Source organism: Hyperolius riggenbachi, chromosome 12, assembly GCF_040937935.1.
Source record: "Hyperolius riggenbachi isolate aHypRig1 chromosome 12, aHypRig1.pri, whole genome shotgun sequence".
Taxonomy (NCBI): domain Eukaryota; kingdom Metazoa; phylum Chordata; class Amphibia; order Anura; family Hyperoliidae; genus Hyperolius; species Hyperolius riggenbachi.
Window position 1 is genome coordinate 16,878,048 of NC_090657.1, and position 24,500 is coordinate 16,902,547.

General features: G+C 48.1%; 1 protein-coding gene across 4 annotated transcripts in view; it reads left to right on the plus strand.

Moving 5' to 3' along the window:
* The window catches only part of LOC137541434 (allergin-1-like), a 92,305-nt gene that overhangs the window by 22,263 nt on the left and 45,542 nt on the right, over window positions 1-24,500 (plus strand). Inside the window, exons 1-4 of one of the 4 annotated variants that reach the window (XM_068262721.1) lie at window positions 1,426-1,461; window positions 1,553-1,630; window positions 3,066-3,143; window positions 22,882-23,157. In XM_068262721.1, coding sequence (XP_068118822.1) covers window positions 1,606-1,630; window positions 3,066-3,143; window positions 22,882-23,157 — 379 coding nt within the window. In that variant the 5' untranslated portion in view covers window positions 1,426-1,461; window positions 1,553-1,605. Of the gene's footprint in view, window positions 1-1,425; window positions 1,462-1,552; window positions 1,631-3,065; window positions 3,144-22,881; window positions 23,158-24,500 lie in introns of those variants that run through there. The other 3 variants (XM_068262718.1, XM_068262719.1, XM_068262720.1) reach the window with 3 other exon arrangements.

Genomic DNA, 24,500 nt, shown 5'->3' on the forward strand with positions numbered 1-24,500 from the left:
CCGCAGGCAAATCGCGCAAAACTCTGCCATAGGGAACAATAGCGCCGCCGGCGCTAGCAATTCGGCTGGCATTTCAAAATGGTGGTGGAGCCTGTGAATGCATGGCACAGCTGATGGAATTTGTCTGCGTCCCCGCAGACCCGGAAGTGCCGCCGCGCGTCTTGCAGATGCATGCGGCTCAGCGAAAATGGGCCCTTACTCCTAAAAATGATTTTCCAGTTTTATTTTATATTTAAATCTACTTTTTACATTTTTACTGTTTCATTGTCACTGCCCAATGGCACATTCATTGAAGTATGCTAGAGCTAAAATCTATAAACGATTTTTATCTCTTTGCTGCTCTCAGAAAGTGGAAAGTGTTTTATAGTTGTAATTCCTTATCAGTGATGGTTACATAATTATAGTCTGACCCAGACTCAAGCCCCATACACAAGCTCAACAGCGGTCTTTTATGCTTTCACAACTTTTGCTATTGTTCAAAGAGCTGATAATACTGATAAGAAGTCCAATCCAATGGTTCAGCATGTGTATGCGGCTCCAGACTGGAAAGAAACTGCCACTTGCATGCCTGATGTTTAACTCTTCCAGGCATAATAAGAAAAAAAGGAACACAGCATAGTTATTTATATGCTTGGCACTGTACGTACACATCTGCTTATGTCACCTCATGTATCCTTTAAAGGACAGATGCAAGGTGAATTAAAAACAAAAATCTACTTACCCGGGGCTTCCTGCAATCCCTGGCAGCCAATATGTCCCACGCCGCAGCCCCGCTTCCATCCGATGGCCCGGGGTCCCCTACAGTGTAGATGCCGACGAGCATCTACTGCGCCTGTGCAAGAGCCTCCCTCAGTCGCGCTGACGTCATCTGGAGTATTCTGCGCAGGCGCAGAACTACTGCGCCTGCGCAGTACAGCCCAGACGATGTCAGCATGATTGACAGCGACGCTTGCGCAGGCTCAGTAGATGATGACCTGGTGAGGTCAGCTTCTACACCAGAAGGGACCCTGGGCCACCGTCTGGGAATGGCGCTGCGGTGAGGGCACAGGACTGCTGCCAGGGGCTGGAGGAAGCCCCAGGTAAGTATAATTCTTACTAATTTTTTAATTACCTTGGACTAGGACTGTTAGCCTTAGGACTGTTAGCCTTAGGACTGTTAGCCTTAGGACTGTTAGCCTTAGGAGTCCTAAGGCTAACAGTCCTAAGGCTAACAGGCTAACAGTCCTACACGGCTAACAGTCCTAAGTTAGGACTGTTAGCCGTGTAGGACTGTTAGCCTGTTAGCCTTAGGACTGTTAGCCTGTTAGCCTTAGGACTGTTAGCCTGTTAGCCTTAGGACTGTTAGCCTGTTAGCCTTAGGACTGTTAGCCTGTTAGCCTTAGGACTGTTAGCCTTAGGACTGTTAGCCTTAGGACTGTTAGCCTTAGGACTGTTAGCCGTGTAGGACTGTTAGCCGTGTATGTGAGTGTCTGGAAGCCTTTCCCAGTCTAAAAACTAAAACAAAACATTTGACTTCTGTAATTTTAAACAATATATATTTTTTTTTTATTAGCTGGGAATGCATCTTTAACAGAACAAGGAACGATCTACAAGAACAGCAGTCATATGAATATGTCAACCAAGCAGACCGGTAATAAGAAATTTCCTGTAACATTATTTTATTTATTATTATAATCCATGTTTTTTTTTTTTGAAAATATAAATCGAAAACCCCAAAGGATTGGCACCACACAATGAAATTATAGCCCAATTACTTTTATTAAAGTATCCAAAAAAGCAGCCCGCTCTTTCGGCCCTATAGGTCTTTGTCAACTCGCCAAACAGAGAGCTCAGTGGAATAGAGTCTCCTGCCCATGCCAGTAAGACAGAGAGGAGATGAGGGTGCACAGGCATGGCCGGATTTCTGGCAAGGCCACATAGGCCATGGCCTAGGGCACCAGGAAAGCAAGGGGCGGGCTGAGGGCAGCAGGATGGCATTAGCAGTTAGTGTGCTGAACATTTGTCCTGCAACACAGAGTTTAAACATGGCAGTGGGCGTCTACCGACAGCCGGATCTGGCACTCAGGGGATGAAAGGGCAGCAAACAGGCACTAGTGTTCTCTGAGCCGCCTGTCACTCACCAAATGTGCCGCCCGCCGAGGAGTTTACAATTGAATCCCTTCCATCATGTCACTAACTGTCCTTAGAGGACCCTACAATCTAATCCCTGCCATGTGGGGGGGGGGGGGAGTTTAGGATGCGGGTGGTCCGGGTGCAGCTGGTCATAGTGGGCCTTGGGCGGCAAAAAGTTCAAATCCGGCCCTGTGCACAGCTACGGCGTTTTGAGTCCGCCAGGAGAAAAGCGCGATATAAATGTTCTGTGTTTGTTGTCTGTGTTTGTTACAAAAGACAATGTGCAGCCAAATTCAATATATACCCTAAAACCATGCCCACTAGGGCGACTAGTAACCAATCATGAAGGGGGGGGGAGGGAGATAAGCGGAATCTGATGGGGAAACTAAGTGTCCTTTTACACTTAATGCGTTAGTATGTGTTTTTTCATAGCAGTGCATTCTGAAAAAGATTACATGGGCATTACCTGGTGAGGTCAGCTTCTACACCAGGGGGAACCCCGAGCCACCGGCTGGGAATGGAGCTGCGGTGAGGGCACAGGACTGCTGCCAGGGGCTGGAGGAAGCCCCAGGTAAGTAGAATTTAGTTTTTTAATTACCTTGGACCACTCCTTTAACTCAGAGTTCCCCAATCCTGTCCTCAGGGCCCACCAACCGTACATGATTTGTGGAAATCCACACAGGTCAGCTCTCCTGAGACACTAATTACCCCACCTGTGCAGGTTTGTGGTTTCCTGGAAAACATGTACTGTTGGTGGGCCTTGAGGACAGGGTTGGGGAACTCTGCTTTAACTCACCACTGTGTTTATATTATGGTAGTAAGATCTGAGTCAATCTAAAGTAGGACTGTTAGCCGTGTATGTGAGTGTCCGGAAGCCTTTTCCAGTCTAAAAACTAAAACAAAACATTTGACTTCTGTAATTTTAATCAATATATATATTTTTTTTTTATTAGACGGAAATGCGTCTTTAACAGAACAAGGAACGATCTACAATAACAGCAGTCATAAGAATATGTCAACCAAGCAGACCGGTAATAAGACCTTTCCTGTAACATTATTATTATTATTATTATTATTATTATTATAATCCATCCTCAGCCATTTAATATTATTATTATTTATTGTATTTATAAAGCGCCAACATCTTACGCAGCGCTGCACAATAGATAAATGGGTTAACATACAGGTAGAACATACGGAAACTCACAACAAAACAAGATCATGCAAATGATTTAATAACAATACAGTGTCATAGGTCAAAATAGAGACTGTTCGAGTCTACAAGAGGGGTGGTTGCGAGTAAGATTGCATAATCAAGCTGGATACGTTATGGAGGAGGGCCCTGCCGGAGGCTTACAATCTAAAGGGTGGGGTGGAGACAATAGGTGCGTCTTTTGAGAGGGGGTCTAACAGAACATATTATAGTGCTGGTGTAGGGGGGTATGCGAGCGTGAAGAGGTGAGTCTTGAGAGCTTGTTTGAAGGAATTAAAGGTGGGGGCGAGTCTGACGGCTGGTGGGAGAGAGTTCCAGAGAGTAGGGGCGGCCCTGGTGAAGTCCTGCAATCGAGCGTGTGACTGAGTTATGCGTGGTGCGACTAGGCGCAGGTCATTGGAGGATCGGAGGGGGCGGGCTGGTATGTGCCTGTGGACCAGATCAGAGATGTAGGTTGGGCAGGTCTTGTGCACTGATTTGTAGGCAAAGCACAGGATTTTGAAATTGATCCTAAAGCTGATGGGGAGCCAGTGTAGTGCTTTACAGAGCGGAGTTGTAGAGGCGCTGCGGTGAGAAGAATGTATCAGTCTGGCTGCCGCATTCATTACCAATTTAAGTGGGTCAGTACGGTTAGAGGGGAGGCCAGATAAAAGAGAATTGCAGTAGTCTAGGCGGGAGATGACAAGGGCGTGGATAAGGAGTTTAGTGGTGTCAGGGGACAGGTAGGAGCGGATCTTGGAGATGTTGCGGAGGTGGAAGTTGCAGGATCTGGCAATACCTTGGATGTGGGCGGTAAAGGAAAGTTCAGAGTCCAGAGTAACGCCTAGACAGCGGGCTTGGGAGGTAGGGTGGATTATAGTATTTTCAATAGTGACGTGCAGATCTGGGAGGGGTGCAGCTGTGCGGGGTGGGAATATTAGAAGCTCAGTCTTGTCCAAATTAAGCTTCAGGTACCTGGCAGCCATCCAGGAGGAAATGGATGTGAGGCAGTCAGAGACTTTGTCCATGGTAGAGGAGGAGAGGTCTGGGGTGTGGAGATATATCTGGGTGTCGTCGGCATACAGGTGGTAATTGAAGCCCATGGAGGAGATGATTTTGCCAATTGAGGCAGTATAGAGTGAGAACAGTAGGGGTCCTAGGACGGAACCTTGAGGAACACCAACTGAGAGGGGTGTAGGAGTGGATGAGGAGCCATTGAAAAATGTTGTAAAGGAGCGGTTGGAGAGGTAGGAGGAGATCCAGGCTAAGGCTAGGTCCTGAATGCCCATTAGCTGCAGGGAGTGGAGGAGGAGGGAGTGGTCGACAGTGTCAAATGCCGAGGAGAGGTCCAGGAGGAGCAGGATGGAGTATTTACCTTCGGCTTTGGCAAGGGCGAGGTCATTTACCACTTTGGTGAGGGCGGTTTCTGTAGAATGGGCTGTGCGAAAACCAGATTGCAGGGGATCGAGAAGGGAGTTGGAGTTAAGGAAGTTGGTCAGGCGTTGGTGGGCCAGGCGTTCAAGAATTTTTGAGGCAAAAGGGAGGAGAGAGATTGGGCGGTAGTTGGATGGCAGAGCAGGGTCAAGTGAAGATTTCTTTAGTAGGGGAAGCACAGTGGCCTGTTTGAATACGGAGGGGAAGATGCCGGTGGAGAAGGAGAGGTTGAACAGATGGGTGAGGACAGGGGCCAGATCAGAAAAATGTGGGCGCAGAGAATCAGATTGGACCGGATCTAGGGGGCAGGAAGTGGCAGGTGAAGTTGCCAGCAGCTGGTTGACTTCCTCCACCGTGACAGGATTGAAGGAGGTAAGGGAGGAGAAAGAGGAAGGAGTCGGATGTGCTGGGGAGGCGGGGGCGATAGAGTGGAGGAGAGAAATATCCCTCCGGATGGTTGTAATTTTGTTGATAAAGTAATTTGATAGGTCAGTGGCTGAGAGGGTGGAGGTTGGGGGGGGAGGTGTGGGGTTAAGTAGGGCATTGAAGGTGGCAAAAAGACGACGTGGGTTGGAGGCTTGGGTAGCGATCAAGTGAGTGAAGTATATCTGTTTACTATCAGCGAGGGCAGCATGGTACGTCTGCAACTTGGTCTTGTATCCCAGGAAATCATTGTTGTTGCGGGATTTCCTCCATTTGCGTTCTGCAGCTCGTGTCTCATTTTGTAGTTTTCTTGTGAGGGCAGTGTGCCAAGGTTGGGGGTTGGGGCGACTGTTGGTACGAAAGGTCAGGGGAGCCGCATGGTCTAAGGCTGCAGAGAGGTTACTGTTGTATTGAGCTGCCGCTTCGTTGGGGCAGGTTAGGCTGGGGAGGGAGGAGGAGAGAGAGTGGAGGGGTGTGGCTAGTACATTGGGGTCAAGGTTGCGCAGATCTCTCAGCCAACGTCCAGTTTGGGGAGGGGGACAGGGGGTGCTGGATGGAGTGAGGGTGAAGGTGATGAGGTGGTGGTCGGAGATGGGGAATGGTGTAATGTCCAGGGTGGTAAGTGCGATGGCTTTGGAGAAAATTAGGTCCAAGGTATTACCAGCACTGTGGGTTGTGGCGTTAGTATGCTGAGTGAGACCAAGGGAGTTGGTGAGCGAGAGAAGCTGAGTGGCAGCAGAGGTGGTAGGCTCATCAATTGGAATGTTAAAGTCTCCGAGGATGATTGTTGGGAGGTCGGAGGACAGGATGTGTGGGAGCCAGGAGGCAAGGTTTTCTAGGAAGTGCGATATAGTACTGGAGGGGGGGCGGTATAGGACTGCAATAATGGCTGGGAGGGGATGGTAGAGGCGGATAACATGGGCCTCAAAGGAGGTAAAGTAAAGAGAAGGGGGAGGGGTAAGGACACGGAAGGTGCAGGATGGGGAGAGGAGTAGGCCCACCCCTCCCCCAGGCCTGTTATCTGGTCTTGGGGTATGGCTGAGGTGTAGACCCCCGTAGGATAGGGCTGCAGCTGCAGGCAGGTCAGAGGGGGTGAGCCAGGTCTCAGTAAGGGCAAGAAAGGTGAGGGTTTTTGAGATAAAGAGGTCGTGGATAGTTGTAAGCTTGTTGCGGATAGATCTGGCATTCCAGAGAGCGCCAGATAGAGGGAGAGATTGTCTGAGTATGGGGCGGATGGGAATGAGATTGGGGCGAGAATGTTCGTGGGTATGGGGAGGGTGGGAGGTGCGGCGGGGAGAGGGGCTAGGTGGGTAAATTTGGTTGTGGTGGGTGAGGTGGGAAGTATGAGGAGGGGAACGGGGGGGCTGGGAGACCGGAGTGGGCCTGGAGTTAGGATGTGTGGTGAGCAGTGGACAAGGGACCAGGGGGAGGAGCAGATGGAGCCAGAACATGAGGCACCAATAGGGCGGGTGATTAAGGGAAAGAGGAGGAGGTATGAGGGGGGTACGCATAATGATGTGTTGGGGATACATACTGTTGCACTGGGAGTGGTGGTGAAAATAGGTAGGGAAAATGGTGTAGCAGAGGTTGGAGGATACTTGGTGGTGGGCTTACCTAGGGCAATGGAGCAACGTTTAGTCGTTTATCAGTGCAGTTTATTTTTATTTGGTGGGGTGGCTTGTAGGCTGTGCAGTTCAGAATTCAGAATTAAGGGCAGAGATGATCAAGTTAGACAGCAATAGTGAGCAGCAGTACAGGTAAGTTACAACAAAGTTAATGTTACCTCATGTTACTCCATTTCCAGGATATTTTCTTGAAAATATAAATCGAAAACCACAAAGGAGCATGTGACAATCCAGCCCAGCGATCCCGTCTAAACGACGTTAAAAGACCGGTTGCTGGATCGTCAGAAGGTAGTAATGTGACAGAGCGTGCCAATCCCATCTAATCTGCTCCCGTTACTATTTGGGGAATAGTCACCTCCGATGGTTGGAAGTACGGTGAACAGACTAATGCTAAAGATTGTCGCAACGATGTCGACAATATGTAATGTGACAATCACTCACCAATCCCGTATTACTAGGCCACGATTGCCATGCAGTTCTCATGCACTAGAGACTTCTGGAGGCAAATTCACTGTGTGCGCAGTAAATGGTTAAGATTGGTTGGAGGTGCCCATACATGTACAACTAAAAATATCGATTTCACGCTGGAAATCAGGTAATTTCACTGCCAACACTCTCAAAATTGAAAGGGCAAAGAGACCCCAACGCTATCATAATATGGCATCCAGCCCAATCACGTCCAACATGCTCCAGTCAACGTTCGGGGAATAGTCACTTCCAAAGGCTTGAGGACTGTGAGCAATGTGACGTTAAAGATAGGTTACTGGGTCCATATATGATGCAATCTCGATTGTATGTACAATCGATAAACCAAAGTTATCGATTTTGCACAGGAAATCGAAACACTAGCTAATCCTAGAAGGAAGAAATTGTTATTTACAACCTAGCTAGCAAATCAACATTTTATAAGGAACTAATAAACAATGCGGTAGTATGACTCTAGGGAGGGCAGATTCTTTGTAGCAACAATCAGAAGACCAGAACAGGCACAAGACTGAATGATAAATCAGAATCGCCAAGTACGATTGCACTTACAAGGAATTTGTCTTGGAATTTGTCTCACAAAAGGGGCATAAAGGAGGACACAAGGGGGACAAAGAGGCCTAGAGAAGGACACATGAGGACACAAGGGGGAGACAAAAGGTACAACGGGACATAATCTACACGATGCCCCTTCACCTTGGATGCAACATGTTTAGTATATATTATTTTCCCATTTTTTGTCCTCTAAACCTAGGTGCGTCTTATGGTCAGGAGCGTCTTATAACCCCAAAAATACGGTAACTTGCCATCGTGATGGTAATGTAGCTGGGGATCTCACCTTTATTCCCTCAATAAGTACAGCTTTGATATCTGTAGCTCTGTATGAGATATTGTGGATCTGGACCTGTCATCCCTTAGGCTGGTTTCACACCAGAAACCAGTGTTAGCGATGTGGTGCGTCGCACCCCAACGCATCACGCAGTCAAAAACAGGCCTTCAGGAAACACTGCGCTTTTGTGTGGTGTTCCCTGTCTGGCCACCGGCCAAGCAGAAAGTGACGAGCGTGTAATGTGCGTTTGCCGACACTTCCTGTTTCGGGCACGCCGAAGTGCATGGAAGCGTATTATTAAAATACGCTTCCGGTCAAGCGCACTGTGACGTCACATCATAATTTTTTCTACTCCGCGTGTCGCCATAGACTAACATGACTTCAGGGCTGACGAAGAATGCAGCGCCGCAGCGTTAATGTAATTCTTCACCTGCGTCATGGATGGAGTGAAAACGTCACTACCGCAACATTGTACTGCGCAAGTATAAAAGTCTCCATAGACTTTCATTGCCCGGTGGTGGGGTGGGTAAAAATACTGCATCGGTGTGAAAGGGCCTTTACACTACCTAGCCATATTCCCTCGTGTCATGTCCTAAAAACTCACTATAGTACAAAAGGGTTACAATCTCTGCTGAGATCATCCAATATTTACTTCAAAACTAGCTAATAGTAACTAGCTAGTGTAATCTCTGTACCGTCTGTCGTTTCACCAGGGAAGTTGTTGTGTGGTTGCTGCTGATGCTGCTGTTTTAGCACCGATGTAATTTAGATACAATTAGTTTTGACATTTCATTCAAGTTAATGGATCATCAGCACCTAAACATGGATCCAGCTCTAAAAAATACTTTGGAAATCGAGCCACCTGCTTCCCTCGTGGATGAGTATTTACAAATAATCACATTTTTATTGCTATATAATATATTTAAAATGTATTTTGGTAAATATTTGGTACTGGTGCTCTGTTGCTGCTGAAAAAGTTTAACAGCTTACTCAAAAACTTACGGAAATTCTACTAGATGAGGGACACATACCTTACTAAAAATCCAAGGCTGGATCTAACCTTTTTTTTCAGTATATTGAAAACTGGTATAACAGTTCCTAGCTTGGCTTCACTTTAGTAGCAATCTCCATACTCTTTCCAGATTTCCTCTGTCCTTTCAGTTCAATGGCTAGAACTGTCCCTCGCATTGTAAGTGATAGCTAATCACGTCATGTATAAGGAAAACATGTTTTATTTTCAATTTTATGCATCCAGTTTGTATTTGCTTTTATAGGTGTTTCGTTGCTTTCCACTGCTTAGCTTGATGTTGGTATCCATTGCCTACATTCTGTGTTTACATCCGGAAAGTGTTTTCATGTCACAACATAAACTTACTGGGCTCTCTGTCCGGAACATACTGCTAATACTAGATAGGGTCTCCATTTGCCCTCAACATAAATCTGTTTTCTTGGCATGGATTCCATAAGATGTTGAAGAATTGCAATGGAATATGATTCCATCCGAAAATTTCTGAAGAATTGTTAGCTGTACTATCTCATTTTTTAACACATGCTAACCACCACCACTAGCCTGTTGCCACAGGACAGGTTGGGCTCCATAGATTCAATCTCTCTTCACTGACTTCTGACCCATCATACATGTGCCTGAGCCCTCAGGAGAAAATTCATCAGGCCATGGACAATTTTTCCAGTCTTTTAGCTGGCCAGGTTTGGTGATCCTATGTAGCTATTTGAGTACAGCGCTCTGCACCAGCCAAAACACAGTCCAAAACTCCCACAACACAGTTCCTTGGCATGAGCTAAATAAAAGAGTCCACTTTAAAGTCCACAGTCTCAGGCCTCCACACAAATAGTAAGTATCACGCTCACCAAATTTGATGGTTGATTGATTATGATCAGCGTAAATCGCATATGGTAAATGGCACCTCACACTCCTTTAGCCTTCTTCCTGTATGTACCTCAGAGCAAAAAACAATACATAGCGTAATACTGTTTCAGAGCGGGTAAACCACACCTCCACCCATGCAACTGGTCACCCGTTTTAATAAACGTTACTACACTATAGAGGCTTTGTTTTGAGTCTATTAAGGCAGATAACTTTGCCAGAGAGAGGAGGGGAATTGATTGTTTATGCGCTGAGAGCTGGTCTATCATATGGTCAGCATCTACATCTGGTGAGCCCGCAGCTATAACAATTGTACGCACTGGGAGTGTGGTGTGTATATTATCAACACACGGGTGACCAGTTGCATGGGTGGAGGTGTGGTTTTTACCCCATTTTGGTGTTTGATGTGAATAATTTAAACTGCTGACTTGTATCTGCACAATTCTATGCATTGTGCTGCTGTTACAAAAACTTACAGATTAGATAACTGCATGAATAACTAGGTGTACTGGTGTTTATCATAAAGGGTCCAGTCAATTCATTATCTGCCTAAAAAGGAGAGACCATTTGTCTCTGCATGGTCCTGCATGTAGTGGTGCTCGGATACCCCATCCACGAATTCGAGTAAATCCCGGATTCCCTCATCCACGGATTCGACAAACCCAGGCGAGGCTAAAAAAAAGTCCGGAACTGTGGTAATTAAAATCCGGATTTTAAACTGAATCACGAATTCAAACTGGATTTTCGCTGTGAATGAGTCAATTACAGCTATCCACGGCCCGTGATCCGGATTTTCTTTTAATGTTAATAGCAAAGCCCGCATACATGCTACCATCTCCAAAATAAGATGGATTATTTATAATGGCGATAAGGGGCTACAACTTAAAAAAAAATCAAAAAGAACTTATCGTTTTTGAGAAAATGGATTTTAAAGTGAAATCAACACTTAAAGCGGAACTCCAGTGAAAATAATGTAATAAAAAAAGTGCTTCATTTTTACAATAATTATGTGTAAATGATTTAGTCAGTGTTTGCTCATTGTAAAATCTTTTAAATCCCTGATTTGCATTCTGACATTTATTACATGGTGACATTTTTACCGTGGGCAGGTTATGTAACTGCTGCATGTTTGTTTGGCAGTTGGAAACAGCTGTAAACAGCTATTTCCCACAATGCAGCAAGGTTCACAGACAGGAAACTGCCAGGAGTACCACCATCCTCAGAGTTTCTTGTGGGAGGGGTTTCACCACAATATCAGTCATACAGCGCCCCCTGATGGTCTGTTTGTGAAAAGGAATAGATTTTTCATGTAAAAGGGGGTATCAGCTACTGATTGGGATAAAGTTCAATTCTTGGTCAGAGTTTCTCTTTAAAATGTGGCGATTAATTGGTAATAATTGTTTTTAAACCGGAAGATACACTTTAAGCAATTGCAGAGGTAATGGCGAGTCCCAGTGGCACCTGGCGGTAGTGGTAACACTGGAGGGAGGGGGATGAGACAAGTGGGCGACGCCCAAAAAAAACAGGTTTTTGTCAATGTTTTGGGTTTTTTTTAGTTTTTTTTTTTTTTTTTTGAAGCGATAGCAATGACATGATACAGCAGAGTTGTCAGTGGACCCTGGCTTTGGGAGTGCAGACTTTAGTAGAGAGTCAGGAGGACTAAGCGGTCAGTGCAGCAGCACAGAACGACCATGGCACTTCACTGGTAGTACCACAGCATGATAATGCTGCCCAAAAAATTAGATGCATTCCGTGGACCCTAGCATTGGGAACGCAGACTTTAGTAGTTAGAGGAACATCAACGGCAGCAGGAGGAGGAGAAGGAGGACTAAGCAGCAGCAGTCAGCATGGCAGCACAGAACAAACGACCATGTCACCACACTGGTAGTACCACAGCATGATGATGCTGCCCAAAAATTAGATGCATTCCTTGGACCCTGGCGTTGGGAACGCAGACTTTAGTAGTTAGAGGAACATCAGCGGCAGCAGGAGGAGGACTAAGCGGTCAGTGCGGCAGCACAGAACGACCATGGCACCTCACTGGTGGTACAACAGCAAAAAAAAGGAACCAAGGCAGGCAGGTTCTAACTTGCTTTGCAAAGGTAGGCATGGTTAACAAATTGCAACAGCCACTTCATGTCCCTCTGTGGCTGACAATAGGGGCCAGGAAGTCATCTATTGCACCCAAGTCTGATTTATTTTGAGGAAGTGAGTTTGTTCACAGAGGTGTGAGACAGCCGAGAGCGCTTCTCGGTGACCACGCCACCGGCCGCACTGAAGCATCTCTCGGAGAGGACACTGGAAGGGTGGCAGGACAGGACTTCCGGGGTGTACTGGGCAAGCTCCCTCCAGATGTCCAGTCTCTTGACCCAGTACTCCAAGGGGTCCACGGGGCTGTTGGTGTCATTAAGCCTGCTGAATGACCCCATGTAGTCACACCATGCTGGTCAGTCGCTGCTGGTGCTGGTTGGAGAAGGATGCTGTATCTGCTGGCACCGCTGCTCTGGGCAGCTGTACTGCCTACAGGCTCTTGCTTAGGCTTAGCAGGTCTTCAGGGCACCGGCTGCTGATGCTGCTGATGGTGGTGGCCGCAGCCACCTGTTGCTGGGTTGGCGGAACAGCAACAGTGGGGGTGGAAGGCTGGGGGAATGCTTCCAAGAGTCTGCGCACAAAGGCCTCATGCAACTCCCTTGTGCGTTGCTCGGTGGTGGATGGCGTCATGAACTCGCCCACCTTCCCCTTCAGACATGGGTCCAGCATCAAGGTGATCCAGATGTCCTCCCTTTGCTGCATCTGGATCACCCAGGGGTCCCTGCGAAGGCAGCACAACATGTGCGCAGCCATGGGGAACAAGTGGGCATTGGCAACAACATTTTCATCGTCGTCGATGTCCCATATGCATATGACATGCCTGTCCTCTTCCTGTGCTGTGTCCTCCTCCCCAAGCCGCCATACCCATTCAACGGCAACAGCCCCATTATCGGCTGCCACATAAGCTACTTTCAGGCCTCTGGGGGTCAGCCACCTGTCCTCCTGCACCCTGAGGGCGGCCAGAGTGTGGGCGGCTGTCAATTTGTCCTTCCCCAGGCTGGCTGACCAATTTCAGCAGTGCTTGGCAGTGGCGAGGCCTGGCGCTGCTGCTGCTGAGGTGGGCTTGCTTGCTGTGGGGTGTGGAGGGACTGGGATCAGAGGAGCCTGCTGCATCTCCCCTGATCCTGAGTGGTGGCACCACCAAGTGGCCTGCTGCTGCGCTCTTGTTCTCTCTCCCCCCCCCTCCACCAATGTCACCAAGTGCGCCGTAAAGGACAGGTAGTGACCTGCCCCAAATTGGCTGCTCCGCTAGTCCATTGTTATGTGGACCCGCTCACCCACAGCTTAGTCCAGCAAATGGGCCACATTTGCCACCACGAACTTGTGGAGTGCTAGGATGGCGTTCCTCGAGAAATAGTGGCGGCTGGGGATTTGTCACTTGGGGATGCCAAACTGGAGCAGCCTGCGGATATCTCTCCCCTCCTGCACCAGGGAGTAGGGAAGCAGCTGTGATGCCATGGCCTGGGCCAGCAATACATTTAGTTTTCTGATGCGCCTGTGATTAGGAGGCAGAGGCTTGGTCAGACCCGGAAAGGTGTTGCTCAGCAGGGTCTGACGCCGATGTTGTGCTGCAGGGGAAATCGAGGCCAAGGAGGAGGACTGGCTGGCCTCACCAGCATCAATTTCTGTGTCACCTGCCGAGGCCGCACTGGAGGGTGTAGTCTGATTGCATGCTGCGGCGGGGGATTCACGACCCTGAGGGAGGGATAATGCTTCTGCGGTGGTGGGCCTTGTGCTCTGAGCACCCCCTGCTTGCAGCACCTGCATCCTCTTAAACTCAGCATACTCATTGCAGTGGGAGCTCTTCAGGTGGCCCTGGAGGGATGAGGTATCCATTTTGGACACGTTGCACCCATGGCTCAAATGCATACATTTTGTCCTGGCTTGATACTACAAAAAAGTTCCATATCGGGGACTTTCATGACCTGAGGCCCTGGCCGCTACGGCAAGCAGAGGGTGCAGCTGCAATCTCTGTGGTTGGGGTTTGCGTGGTGGTACTACTGCTGGTGGTGGTGTTGGCTGAAGCCGTGGCCTGTCTTCTTCCACGTCCGCTGCTGGACCTGCCCCTGCCTGACTTATGTACTTGCCCAGGTGACTCATCATCCTGCTCCGAGCTTTCTTCTGCGGACTGAGGCTGCACATGCAGACGGTCCCCAACATCATCATCATCCTCATCAGGACTCTTCTGACTCCCACACCTCCTCTTCCTCCCCAGACGCAGACCCCTCTTCATCCTCAAAAAAGACTTCTGATCCTGGCCCGAGCACAATCTCCTCCACATCAGTCCCCAGTATGTCCTGAGCGTCAGCCATTAACATGTTCCCAGATGCCGGACTGAGGGACAGAACACTCTCGTCAGGGGGAGGGCTGGTGACCACTTGCTGCTGGGGTGGATGTCACAGCAAGCGTGGGGTGTTGGCTGCTGCTGGGAGTGCTGCTCATAGCGGAGGGCTGGGATATACTCATCATGTCCATCAATACGTCAGGTTCAATCTGGTCAACCACCACAGGTTTGAAAAGGTTTGAAAATTTGTGACACCGGTGTCGGCTGACACGGCCCAGGCTCTGCTGCACCCTGACCCCGTAAACCCCGCCCTCTCCCTAGACGTAACGGGCTGCACGCTGCTAGCACAGTATAAGGTCACTGAGTAAACTTAGGGACTGACCAGTGGCAGTGACTGCAAGTAACTGATGTTGATCACTGGCTATGAACTGAATACAAGTGATACAGTAAAATAATATAGAACACAAAAATGAGTGGACAGCGGTCTGCCTGCAGCGCACTAATAGAACAGTACAATATCACTCACTGAGTAAACGTACTAGTAACTGACCAGTGACAGCAACTGAAGTTGATCGCTGGCTGGCTCAGCTAGATAACAAGTATACAGTATTACAGTATCTGTCCACATATAACCTAATCATCCATCCTCGCTCCAACCTTATTTCCATCCATCCCACGCACAAACACATGCTCCCCCTACCCTGTGGTCTCTGGAATGCCAGATCCGTCCGCAATAAACTTAGAGCAGTCTACGACCTCTTCCTCTCCAAATCCCTCACCATCCTCGCACTCGCTGAGACATGGCTCACCCCCTCTGACTCTGCCGCAGAGGCTGCCCTCTCCTACGGGGGGCTTCACCTCAGTCACACCCCCAGACCAGACAACAGGACCGGTGGAGGGGTGGGTCTGCTCCTCTCCCCATCTTGCACCTTCCGTGTCCTCACCCAACCTACCTCCCTACAATTCACATAATTCGAGACCCACACCATCCGCCTCTACCACCCCCTCCCTGCCATTATTGCGGTCTTATACCACCCTCTGGGCTCCACCCCACAATTTCTCGATGACCTTGCCTCCTGGCTCCCTCACATCCTCTCCTCTGACCTCCCCACCATCATCCTTGGGGATTTCAATATTCCCATCGATGAAGCCAAGAACTCCGCTGTGACCCGGCTACTCACCATTGCCAACTCACTTGGACTAGTACAACACGACAACACCCCCACTCACACTGCAGGTCACACTCTTGACCTTATATTCACTAAATCCACCACCATTGCAGACCTTGACATCGCACCCTTTCCACCCTCAGACCATCACCTTTTCACCTTCAACCTCCTCACGGAAGGCACCTCCAATCTACCCGCCCACCCACCTGGTCGATGGCAGCGAGACCTACGCAAGCTCAACCCTAGTGTCCTTGCTGACCCCCTCCATGCCCTCTCCTCCACTTTCCCCACCCTAACCTGTTCTAATCTTGCTGCAGCTCAGTATCGCCAAACTCTCTCATCAGCCCTAGAGAAAGCTGCTCCACCAATGTTTCGCCACAACCCCCAGCCCTGGTGCACTACCCATACTCGCAACCTCCAGAGGAAAACACGGGCCACTGAATGGAAATGGAGGTAAACTAGACTTAACCAGGATTTCCTACAGTACAAGACCAACCAGCTGCAGTTCCACACTTGCTCATGCGAAGCAGGAATACTTTACCAAGCTCATCGGAGCACAAGCTTCCAACCCCCTGCGTCTTTTTGCCACTTTCAACTCCCTGCTTAAACCCACACCCCACCCTCCATTTCCTCCCTCTCTGCCACAGATTTAGCCACCCACTTCACCAACAAAATTGTCTCCATCCGCCAGGAAATCTCCAATCTCCAATCTTCACCTCCAGCCCCCCCCCCCCCCCCCCCCCAACCAGCTCCTCCTCCACCCTATCCTCCGCTCACATCCTTCACTCCTACTACCACCGAGGAAGTCAACCACCTACTGCAGACTTCCCATACCACTACTTCCCCCCTTGACCCCATCCCTTCTGATTTACTCCAGCCTCACTTCACGGAATTAGCCCCAGTCCTCACTACCCTGTTCAACCTCTCCCTATCCACAGGCACCTTCTCCTCAGACTTCAAGCAGGCCACTGTACTACCCCTGCTCAAGAAACCCTCCCTCGACCCCTCGCTACCCTCCAACTACCGCCCTATCTCCCTCCTCCCCTTTGCCTCAAAGCTCCTTGAGCGTCGTGTTCACAAACGCTTGACCCAGTACCTCAATGTCAACTCACTGCTAGACCCACTGCAATCTGGATTTCGGCCTGCCCACTCAACCGAAACTGCTCTCACCAAAGTGGTCAATGACCTTGCCTTAGCTAAAGCTGAGGGTAAATACTCCATTCTCCTCCTCCTTGACCTTTTAGCAGCTTTTGACACAGTAGATGATCCCCTACTCCTCCAGTCCCTCCAGCCCATGGGCATTCACGATCTCGCCCTGTCCTGGCTTTCATCCTACCTCTCCAACCGCTCCTTCACGCCTTAAATAAGTCCTCGTCCACCCCCAACCACCTCTCGGTGGGAGTCCCCCGAGGTTCGGTCCTTGACCCCCTACTGTTCACCCTATACACATCCTCCATTGGCAAGGCTATCTCCTCCATGGGTTTTAACTATCATCTGTATGCAGGTGATACCCAGATCTACCTCCACACCCCTGACATATCCACCACTACCATGGACAAGGTCTCCTCCTGCCTATCAGCCATCTCCTCCTGGATGTCTGCTAGGTTCCTGAAACTAAATCTAGACAAAACGGAATTTATGATCTTCCCACCCCGGCCATCCATGAACCTCCCAGATGTGCATGTCACTGTTAACCACACTACCACTCGCCCTACCTCTCAAGCCCGCGGTCTGGGTGTCACCCTGGACTCCGCACTCTCCTTCACTCCCCACATCCAAAACCTCACAAAGTCCTGCAACTTCCACCTTCGTAACATCTGTCAGATTCGCCCTTTCCTGACCTCTGCCACCACCAAATTCCTCATCCATGCCCTCATAATTTCCCGCCTTGAATACTGCAATGCCCTGCTGTCTGGTCTCCCTATGACCCGAACAGCCCCACTGCAGCCCATCATGAATATGGCAGCCAGAATTATCCACTGCTCCCATCGCTCCACCACGGCAGATCCCCTCCTAGAATCCCACCACTGGCTTTCTATCCAGTCCTGTATCAGATTCAAGATACTGTGTCTGACCTACAAATCTGTCCACAAAACCTGTCCAACCTACATTTCCGATCTTACTTAGAGGTTCACACCTAGCCGCCCACTCCGCTCTTCTAATGAACTTCGCCTAACTGCCCCCCGCATCACCCAGTCCCATGCACACCTCCAGGACTTCTCAAGAGCTACTCCAACACTATGGAACTCCCTACCTCCACCCATTAGGGTACCCCCTCCTTCAACATCTTCAAGAAAGCCCTCAAAACTCACCTTTTCACTCTGGCCTACTACCCCTCACAAGTGCTCTAAACCCACAGCTGAACTCTGGTCCCCTACCTTTCGTGTCCTTACCTCTCCCTCTAGATTGTAAGCCTTTGGACAGGGTCCTCCTCCTTTTGTGTCCTACCTGATCATGCACCTCCATTACTGTGAACCCATGCTATGCATCTGAGTGACCTAACTTGCCTAATCTCCATGCTCCCCTCCAGTGACTGACTAAGCATTACCTGGTACTCATACTGTGCTGTGTGATCTGGTTTGCATGTATTCCTGTATTGTCATATTGCTGTATGTCACCCCTAAATATTGTCTGTAACCTAAACTAATGCCCAGCGCTGCGTAATATGTTGGCGCTTTATAAATACAATAAATAAATAAATACAGCAGTATAATCAGTCTGAACCTGCCTGCACTAAGCACAGTAATCAGTACACTCTTACTATGACTACACTGACTACAACTAACTGAAGTAATAAATCACTAACGGCATACCTCCCAACATTTTAAGTGTAGAAAGCGGGACACTTAGGCCACACCCCCAACCCCTAGTCACGCCCACTTTTTTTTTTTTTTTTTTTTTTTTTTTTTTTTTTACATTTTTTTTAATTAATTACTCCCGAAAGGGAGGGTGCCAGTGGGTGGGGGGAGGGGGAGGAGGGTGGTGAGGGTGGCCGTGGGTGGGCAGAGAGGGGGGAAAAGAAAACCCAATCGAGGCACCAGCCCGGGGATGCGTATGCGGCATGGATGCCCGCCGCTATTAAGCTTCTCCCTCCCTCCTAATGTGCCCCCAGTGTCCCCTTCCCCTCTGCAGAGTAAACAAATGTGCAGCGGAGCAGGCTGTAACTTTACCGTTGCCTCTCCGCTGCGTACTGGGATCCCATCTGCTCTTCTCGCGGCTTCCTGACAGGAAGACGCTGCATCCTGGCTAAACCTGACAGGATTGGCTAAACCTGACAGGAAGCCGCGAGAAGAGCAGATGGGATCCCAGTACGCAGCGGAGAGGCAACGGTAAAGTTACAGTCTGCTCCGCTGCACATTTGTTTACTCTGCGGAGGGGAAGGGGACACTGGGGGCACATTAGGAGGGAGGGAGGGAGAAGCTTAATAGCGGCGGGCATCCATGCCGCATACACATCCCCGGGCTGGTGCCTCGATCGGGGTTTTTCCCTCCCCCCCTCTCTCCCCAGCGGCCGGGACAAAGGGGGGGGCAGCGCGGGACAGCGGGACAGGCCCCCAAAATCGGGACCGTCCAGCCAAAAACGGGACGGTTGGGGGCCCTGCTAACGAGCTAGCTAGCTAAATACAACTGACAAGTACAGTATCAGAGCTTAAGAGTAAGGAGTTAGGAGTAAAAACGCTAAGTTTTTAACAAAAAAAAAAGTGCTTGCTGAAGCAACAATGGCCTGGAGATGATCCTCTCAGTGCCACAGTCTAGCAAGGACGGAGCTTTTCATCATGGCCGCCGCTTTTTATAGAGGAGGGCATAGCCTCCCCTCCTATGATTGGTTGCCTGGGCCTGGCTGGGGGCCTCTGATTGGCCCAGGGAAGTCATTTCCGCCAATCATGACCTAACCATGGCGTTCCCCACCGTGTTCACGATCGTGAATGCATCCGGATATAAAAAAATCACGACCTGTTGTGGCCATGTTCCGTGGATCAAAATCAATCCACGGCTTCGGATTTCGAAGCCGAAAACTGGAAAAATGCTCATGATTCACAGCAATTCCGCGATCACGAGTTCTCGGTGAGCATCCCTTCCTGCATGCGCGGACCTGATGGAGAACTATCTTAATATTCAAATGAGGAGGGCAGTCCTGTACCTTCCCACCCCTTCACCAACAGCACCAATATAGACTCAAGCAGTGCTTGGGGAGGTAGGGCTGCGCCAATTGTTTTCCCAGAAGAGAGATGACGTCACTCAGATGTTACCACCCTCTTCTGCCCACCAACTTGCAGATTTGATGGGGAACTGACTCTCTCTTGCTGCTGCAAGGAGGCAGCCACCGTGTAGCCACATACCCCAGTGTCTCTCTACCAATCAGGCGGGTTCAGTGTACAAACACCTCCCCCTTCCATATCAGTAGCGGAAATTCACATTACGACTTCCAATCGTTGGTGGAGGGGCAGAAACAGAAGGCAGAGGACTGTCGTCCTCATTTGAATAAAAAGACAGTTCCTTATCAGGTGCGTGTATGCAGGGTCCAATGGCAAAGCAGAAGTGTTCTGACATTGTGATTGATTCAATTTCCAACTGCTTCTGTGATATAAACCTGCTTATGTCACTAAGTCTTTGTACATGTCAGAAGCAACTTGACAAATTGGAAAAGCGGTTGCTACCGTGAAACATCGATGTAAGCTTCATGATACTGTGAATAAAAGAGCATGATACTAAAGTCGATATTACCACAAGATGGCGCTGGTCAGGCCTGGATTTACATCACAGGAGCCTATGGGCATAGATGTTCTTGCACCCTAGACTTGGCTCTCCATAAACCTACAATCCCCCACACCGCAAATGTGCTGGCTGGCCCAACTGTCACTTCTCTCTTTCTTCCCTTGTCTGGCATAGGTAGCTACAGGTGCTCCTTAGCATTAGATAGCCAGAGGTACTCTCAGTATTAAAGGATACCCACGGTGACATGAGACATGGTGAATAGACAAGTGTATTTACAGTGCCAAGCACACAAATAACTGTTGTGTTTCTTTTTTCCTTTCTCTGCCTGAAAGAGTTAAACATCAGGTATATAAGTGGCAGTTCCTGTCTGAGTCACGACTCGGTCAGACTACAGTGTGACCCTCACTGACAAGAAATTCCAACTATAAAACACTATCCTAGCAGAAAATGGCTTCTGAGAGCAGGAAAGTGATAAAAAGGGTCAATAGTTAATTGATTTTAGCTCTGGCATACTTAAATGATTGTGTTATTGAACAAAACAATAAAACAGTAAAGACTTAAAGTAGATTTAAATATAAAATAAAACTGTGGAATATCTTAAAAGGTCATTGTCATGAATGATATAGATGTCGAGACTATTGGCGATTCTGTATTGTTCCGCAAAGTAGCGCAAAATGACATTTTTTTATTTTTAATGAAGGCATGGGGGTTTGATTACCTTGTTCAAACAGAATTCCTTGCTGGCCAGTGACTTGTTAGTTAGCCAAGGGGTGTGAAACCTAGCTAGAATCCGGGTGTGATATGTCAAAGGCTGTTCCAGCTGGTCACACTTAGATGCTAATTGAGCACCAAAAGTTCCTTTCATCACAGGAAAGGCTAAGGCAGCTTTCCCAGCAGGAGTCCAGCCGAAGCGGCACCGCTGGGGAACAAGTTTAAATGCATATGTTTTTTTATTTTGGTCTGTTCAATGAAAACCGTGCACAGCTATGAAATGAATATAGTCTTGTTCGTTAAAATCTGCCCAATGTGCTGATATAAAAATCATAACCATAACCCATCCGGTTATTGGTGTACGACCCTTCTCGGGGACAGGACAGCTTAACGCACTCATGCAAGATGTCATATTAATCAGTATTTTCTGACAAGTATGAATCTACTATCCACCTAAATATGACATGTATAGTTTATGAGTTACAGTGGTTTACAATTTAAGCTCAAAATCCTCCTAGGAGGAGGTGGACTGTCATTGGTGGGTAATTCAGAGGGGGCAGGCATTGCCACACCCCCAAACCAGCTTCATCAAAAGCACATTGCCAGCAGGCGGACTTCAGTCCTCCAGATCCTATCTTCACAAGAGCCTGTTGCTGCTAACCAGAGGACCATATGGTTAGCGGCCATCTTGGAACTGTAACATCTGCTTGGATTACAAAATATACCTAAAGGCCTATGATTCTGAAACCAAGGACTTTGCATTTCTTTTCCCAGAAGGAAATATCCCCACACAGACTGCATTTCGGCTAAGTAAACCTTTCACAATTATTCCCTTTTTATTTTAAGCTTTGTGTGTATATGTTGATTAGTGTATAAATATGTGTAATGCATTTTTGTTATTAAAACGTTTAAAAATCGTTTTACGGTTATGACCTGTTCCTGAGAATACACAATCGTACTTACTCTTCCGAAAACGTTACCTTGTGTTCTAGAGTATCTTGTATTTATAACCGTATGCTTGAATCGGGCACAGATAGACAGATCTGGCGCCGATCCCTGCATACAGCTAAGGGTTAACTTACAGTGTTCGCAGTGTGCTAATATATTTATAGTCATGTGCTGACTCACATGTGGTGGCAAGCTTTTGAATTGTACGTGTGTGTGTGGTGAATCCTTTGGGGTCAGGACGCTCTTCTCGGCTAGTCGGTTCATAGACTGCGAATCCACATATGGGCATCTATGCGCAAAACGACAGCGAGACCGAGTTTCTGACTCTGAGTGATTGACCCGATCAAAGAACCGGCCCGTGCGGTCTATGACCGTTATTTTTAGGAGAAGGAAAATAGATACAAGTAGCTAGTGGTGCCCTCCACTGGAAGGAGATCTCATCAGTGGAATGCTGAGAGCTGGATGAGTAACCTCTCATTTATGCTCGGTACTCTGCATAGGGAAGGAGGGAGGCACTAGGGGAGTAAGCCACCTTTCCATAATCTGACGCCTGTAGGCATGTGTCTACGGTGCCTTATGGTAAATCAGGCCCTGGTGCTGGTCTTTCCTCGTAGAAGTTTGATCTTATGTCCTAGGTGCGGTTTCTTTCCTCTATGCATGAGCACTTTGTTCTACTGGGCATGCACTACCTTACTCCTGCATGCCCTAGAAGAAATCTGTTCGACAAGCTCTTGTGAGTATGTTTAGGGGGTCCAGTGCTAGAAAGGTGGGCTGTAGGAGGATCTAGGAAGCCTTTTGAAACATCCAGTGGCTCCCACTATGAAGGTATCTAAATGTATATGTGATTTTTTTTTTTTTTTAGGTTTGCATAAAACCGTAGATTGTAGGTTCACTTTAATTATTTTTGATATTAACTGATTGCTAACAAGGAACCCCTCCGCTTGCAATATTCTAAGCCATATTCCATTCCATATCTACAGATTGTAATGAAATACCAGAGCTGACTGCTGAAGGCGACAGAGTCAGGATCGGGGACACCGTGGCCATGCACTGCTCCCTCGGAAATGGATCATTCCCCATCAATTACATACTGTTCCATAACCAGACCACTAAAGGAAAACTAACGGAGTCTATGGATCGAAATGTCTCCTTTAATGTTACCATTGTTGATCACACCCATCTGGGGCCGTATAAGTGTAGAGCCAATTGCAGCACCTACTTTGTATACAGCAAAGCAGTCAACTTTGCTCTTCAAGGTGAGGAACATCAAAAGGGTAACTGTTTCTATAAGGACCTCACATAGGGTGAATCCATATATTTGATTGAATAGATTGAATTGAAATACTAGCTGTTGTGAGGAGGAATACTAGCTGTTGTGAGGAGGAATACTAGCTGTTGTGAGGAAGAATACTAGCTGTTGTGAGGAAGAATACTAGCTGTTGTGAGGAGGAATACTAGCTGTTGTGAGGAGGAATACTAGCTGTTGTGAGGAGGAATACTAGCTGTTGTGAGGAGGAATACTAGCTGTTGTGAGGAGGAATACTAGCTGTTGTGTGGAGGAATACTAGCTGTTGTGAGGAGGAATACTAGCTGTTGTGAGGAGGAATACTAGCTGTTGTGAGGAGGAATACTAGCTGTTGTGAGGAGGAATACTAGCTGTTGTGAGGAGGAATACTAGCTGTTGTGAGGAGGAATACTAGCTGTTGTGAGGGGGAATACTAGCTGTTGTAAGGACGAATACTAGCTGTTGTGAGGAGGAATACTAGCTGTTGTGAGGAGGAATACTAGCTGTTGTGAGGAGGAATACTAGCTGTTGTGAGGAGGAATACTAGCTGTTGTGAGGAGGAATACTAGCTGTTGTGAGGAGGAATACTAGCTGTTGTGAGGGGGAATACTAGCTGTTGTAAGAAGGAATACTAGCTGTTGTGAGGAGGAATACTAGCTGTTGTGAGGGGGAATATTAGCTGTTGTGAGGAGGAATACTAGCTGTTGTGAGGAGGAATACTAGCTGTTGTGAGGAGGAATACTAGCTGTTGTGAGGAGGAATACTAGCTGTTGTGAGGGGGAATATTAGCTGTTGTGAGGAGGAATACTAGCTGTTGTGAGGAGGAATACTAGCTGTTGTGAGAAGGAATACTAGCTGTTGTGAGGAGGAATACTAGCTGTTGTGAGGAGGAATACTAGCTGTTGTGACGAGGAATACTAGCTGTTGTGACTAGGAATACTAGCTGTTGTGAGGAGGAATACTAGCTGTTGTGAGGAAGAATACTAGCTGTTGTGAGGGGGAATATTAGCTGTTGTGAGGAGGAATACTAGCTGTTGTGAGGAGGAATACTAGCTGTTGTGAGGGGGGATGTTTGCCCCAGGTGGTGACAGTGTGTGTGTTTAATACAAACTTCTGGATGGCTTAGAGTTCGGAGGACTTCCTTTTCATTGTCTCCCAAGTGACCACTCTCTAATTTTGGAATACGTTTTGCACTCCTCATTTTATAAATGGTGGAATTACCACAATAATTGCCTGTTGTTGGTTAGAAGACGGCATGTTCACAGAGACCAAACCTGACCATGTGAGCATCCCTCTTTCATTGGTCATAAGGTG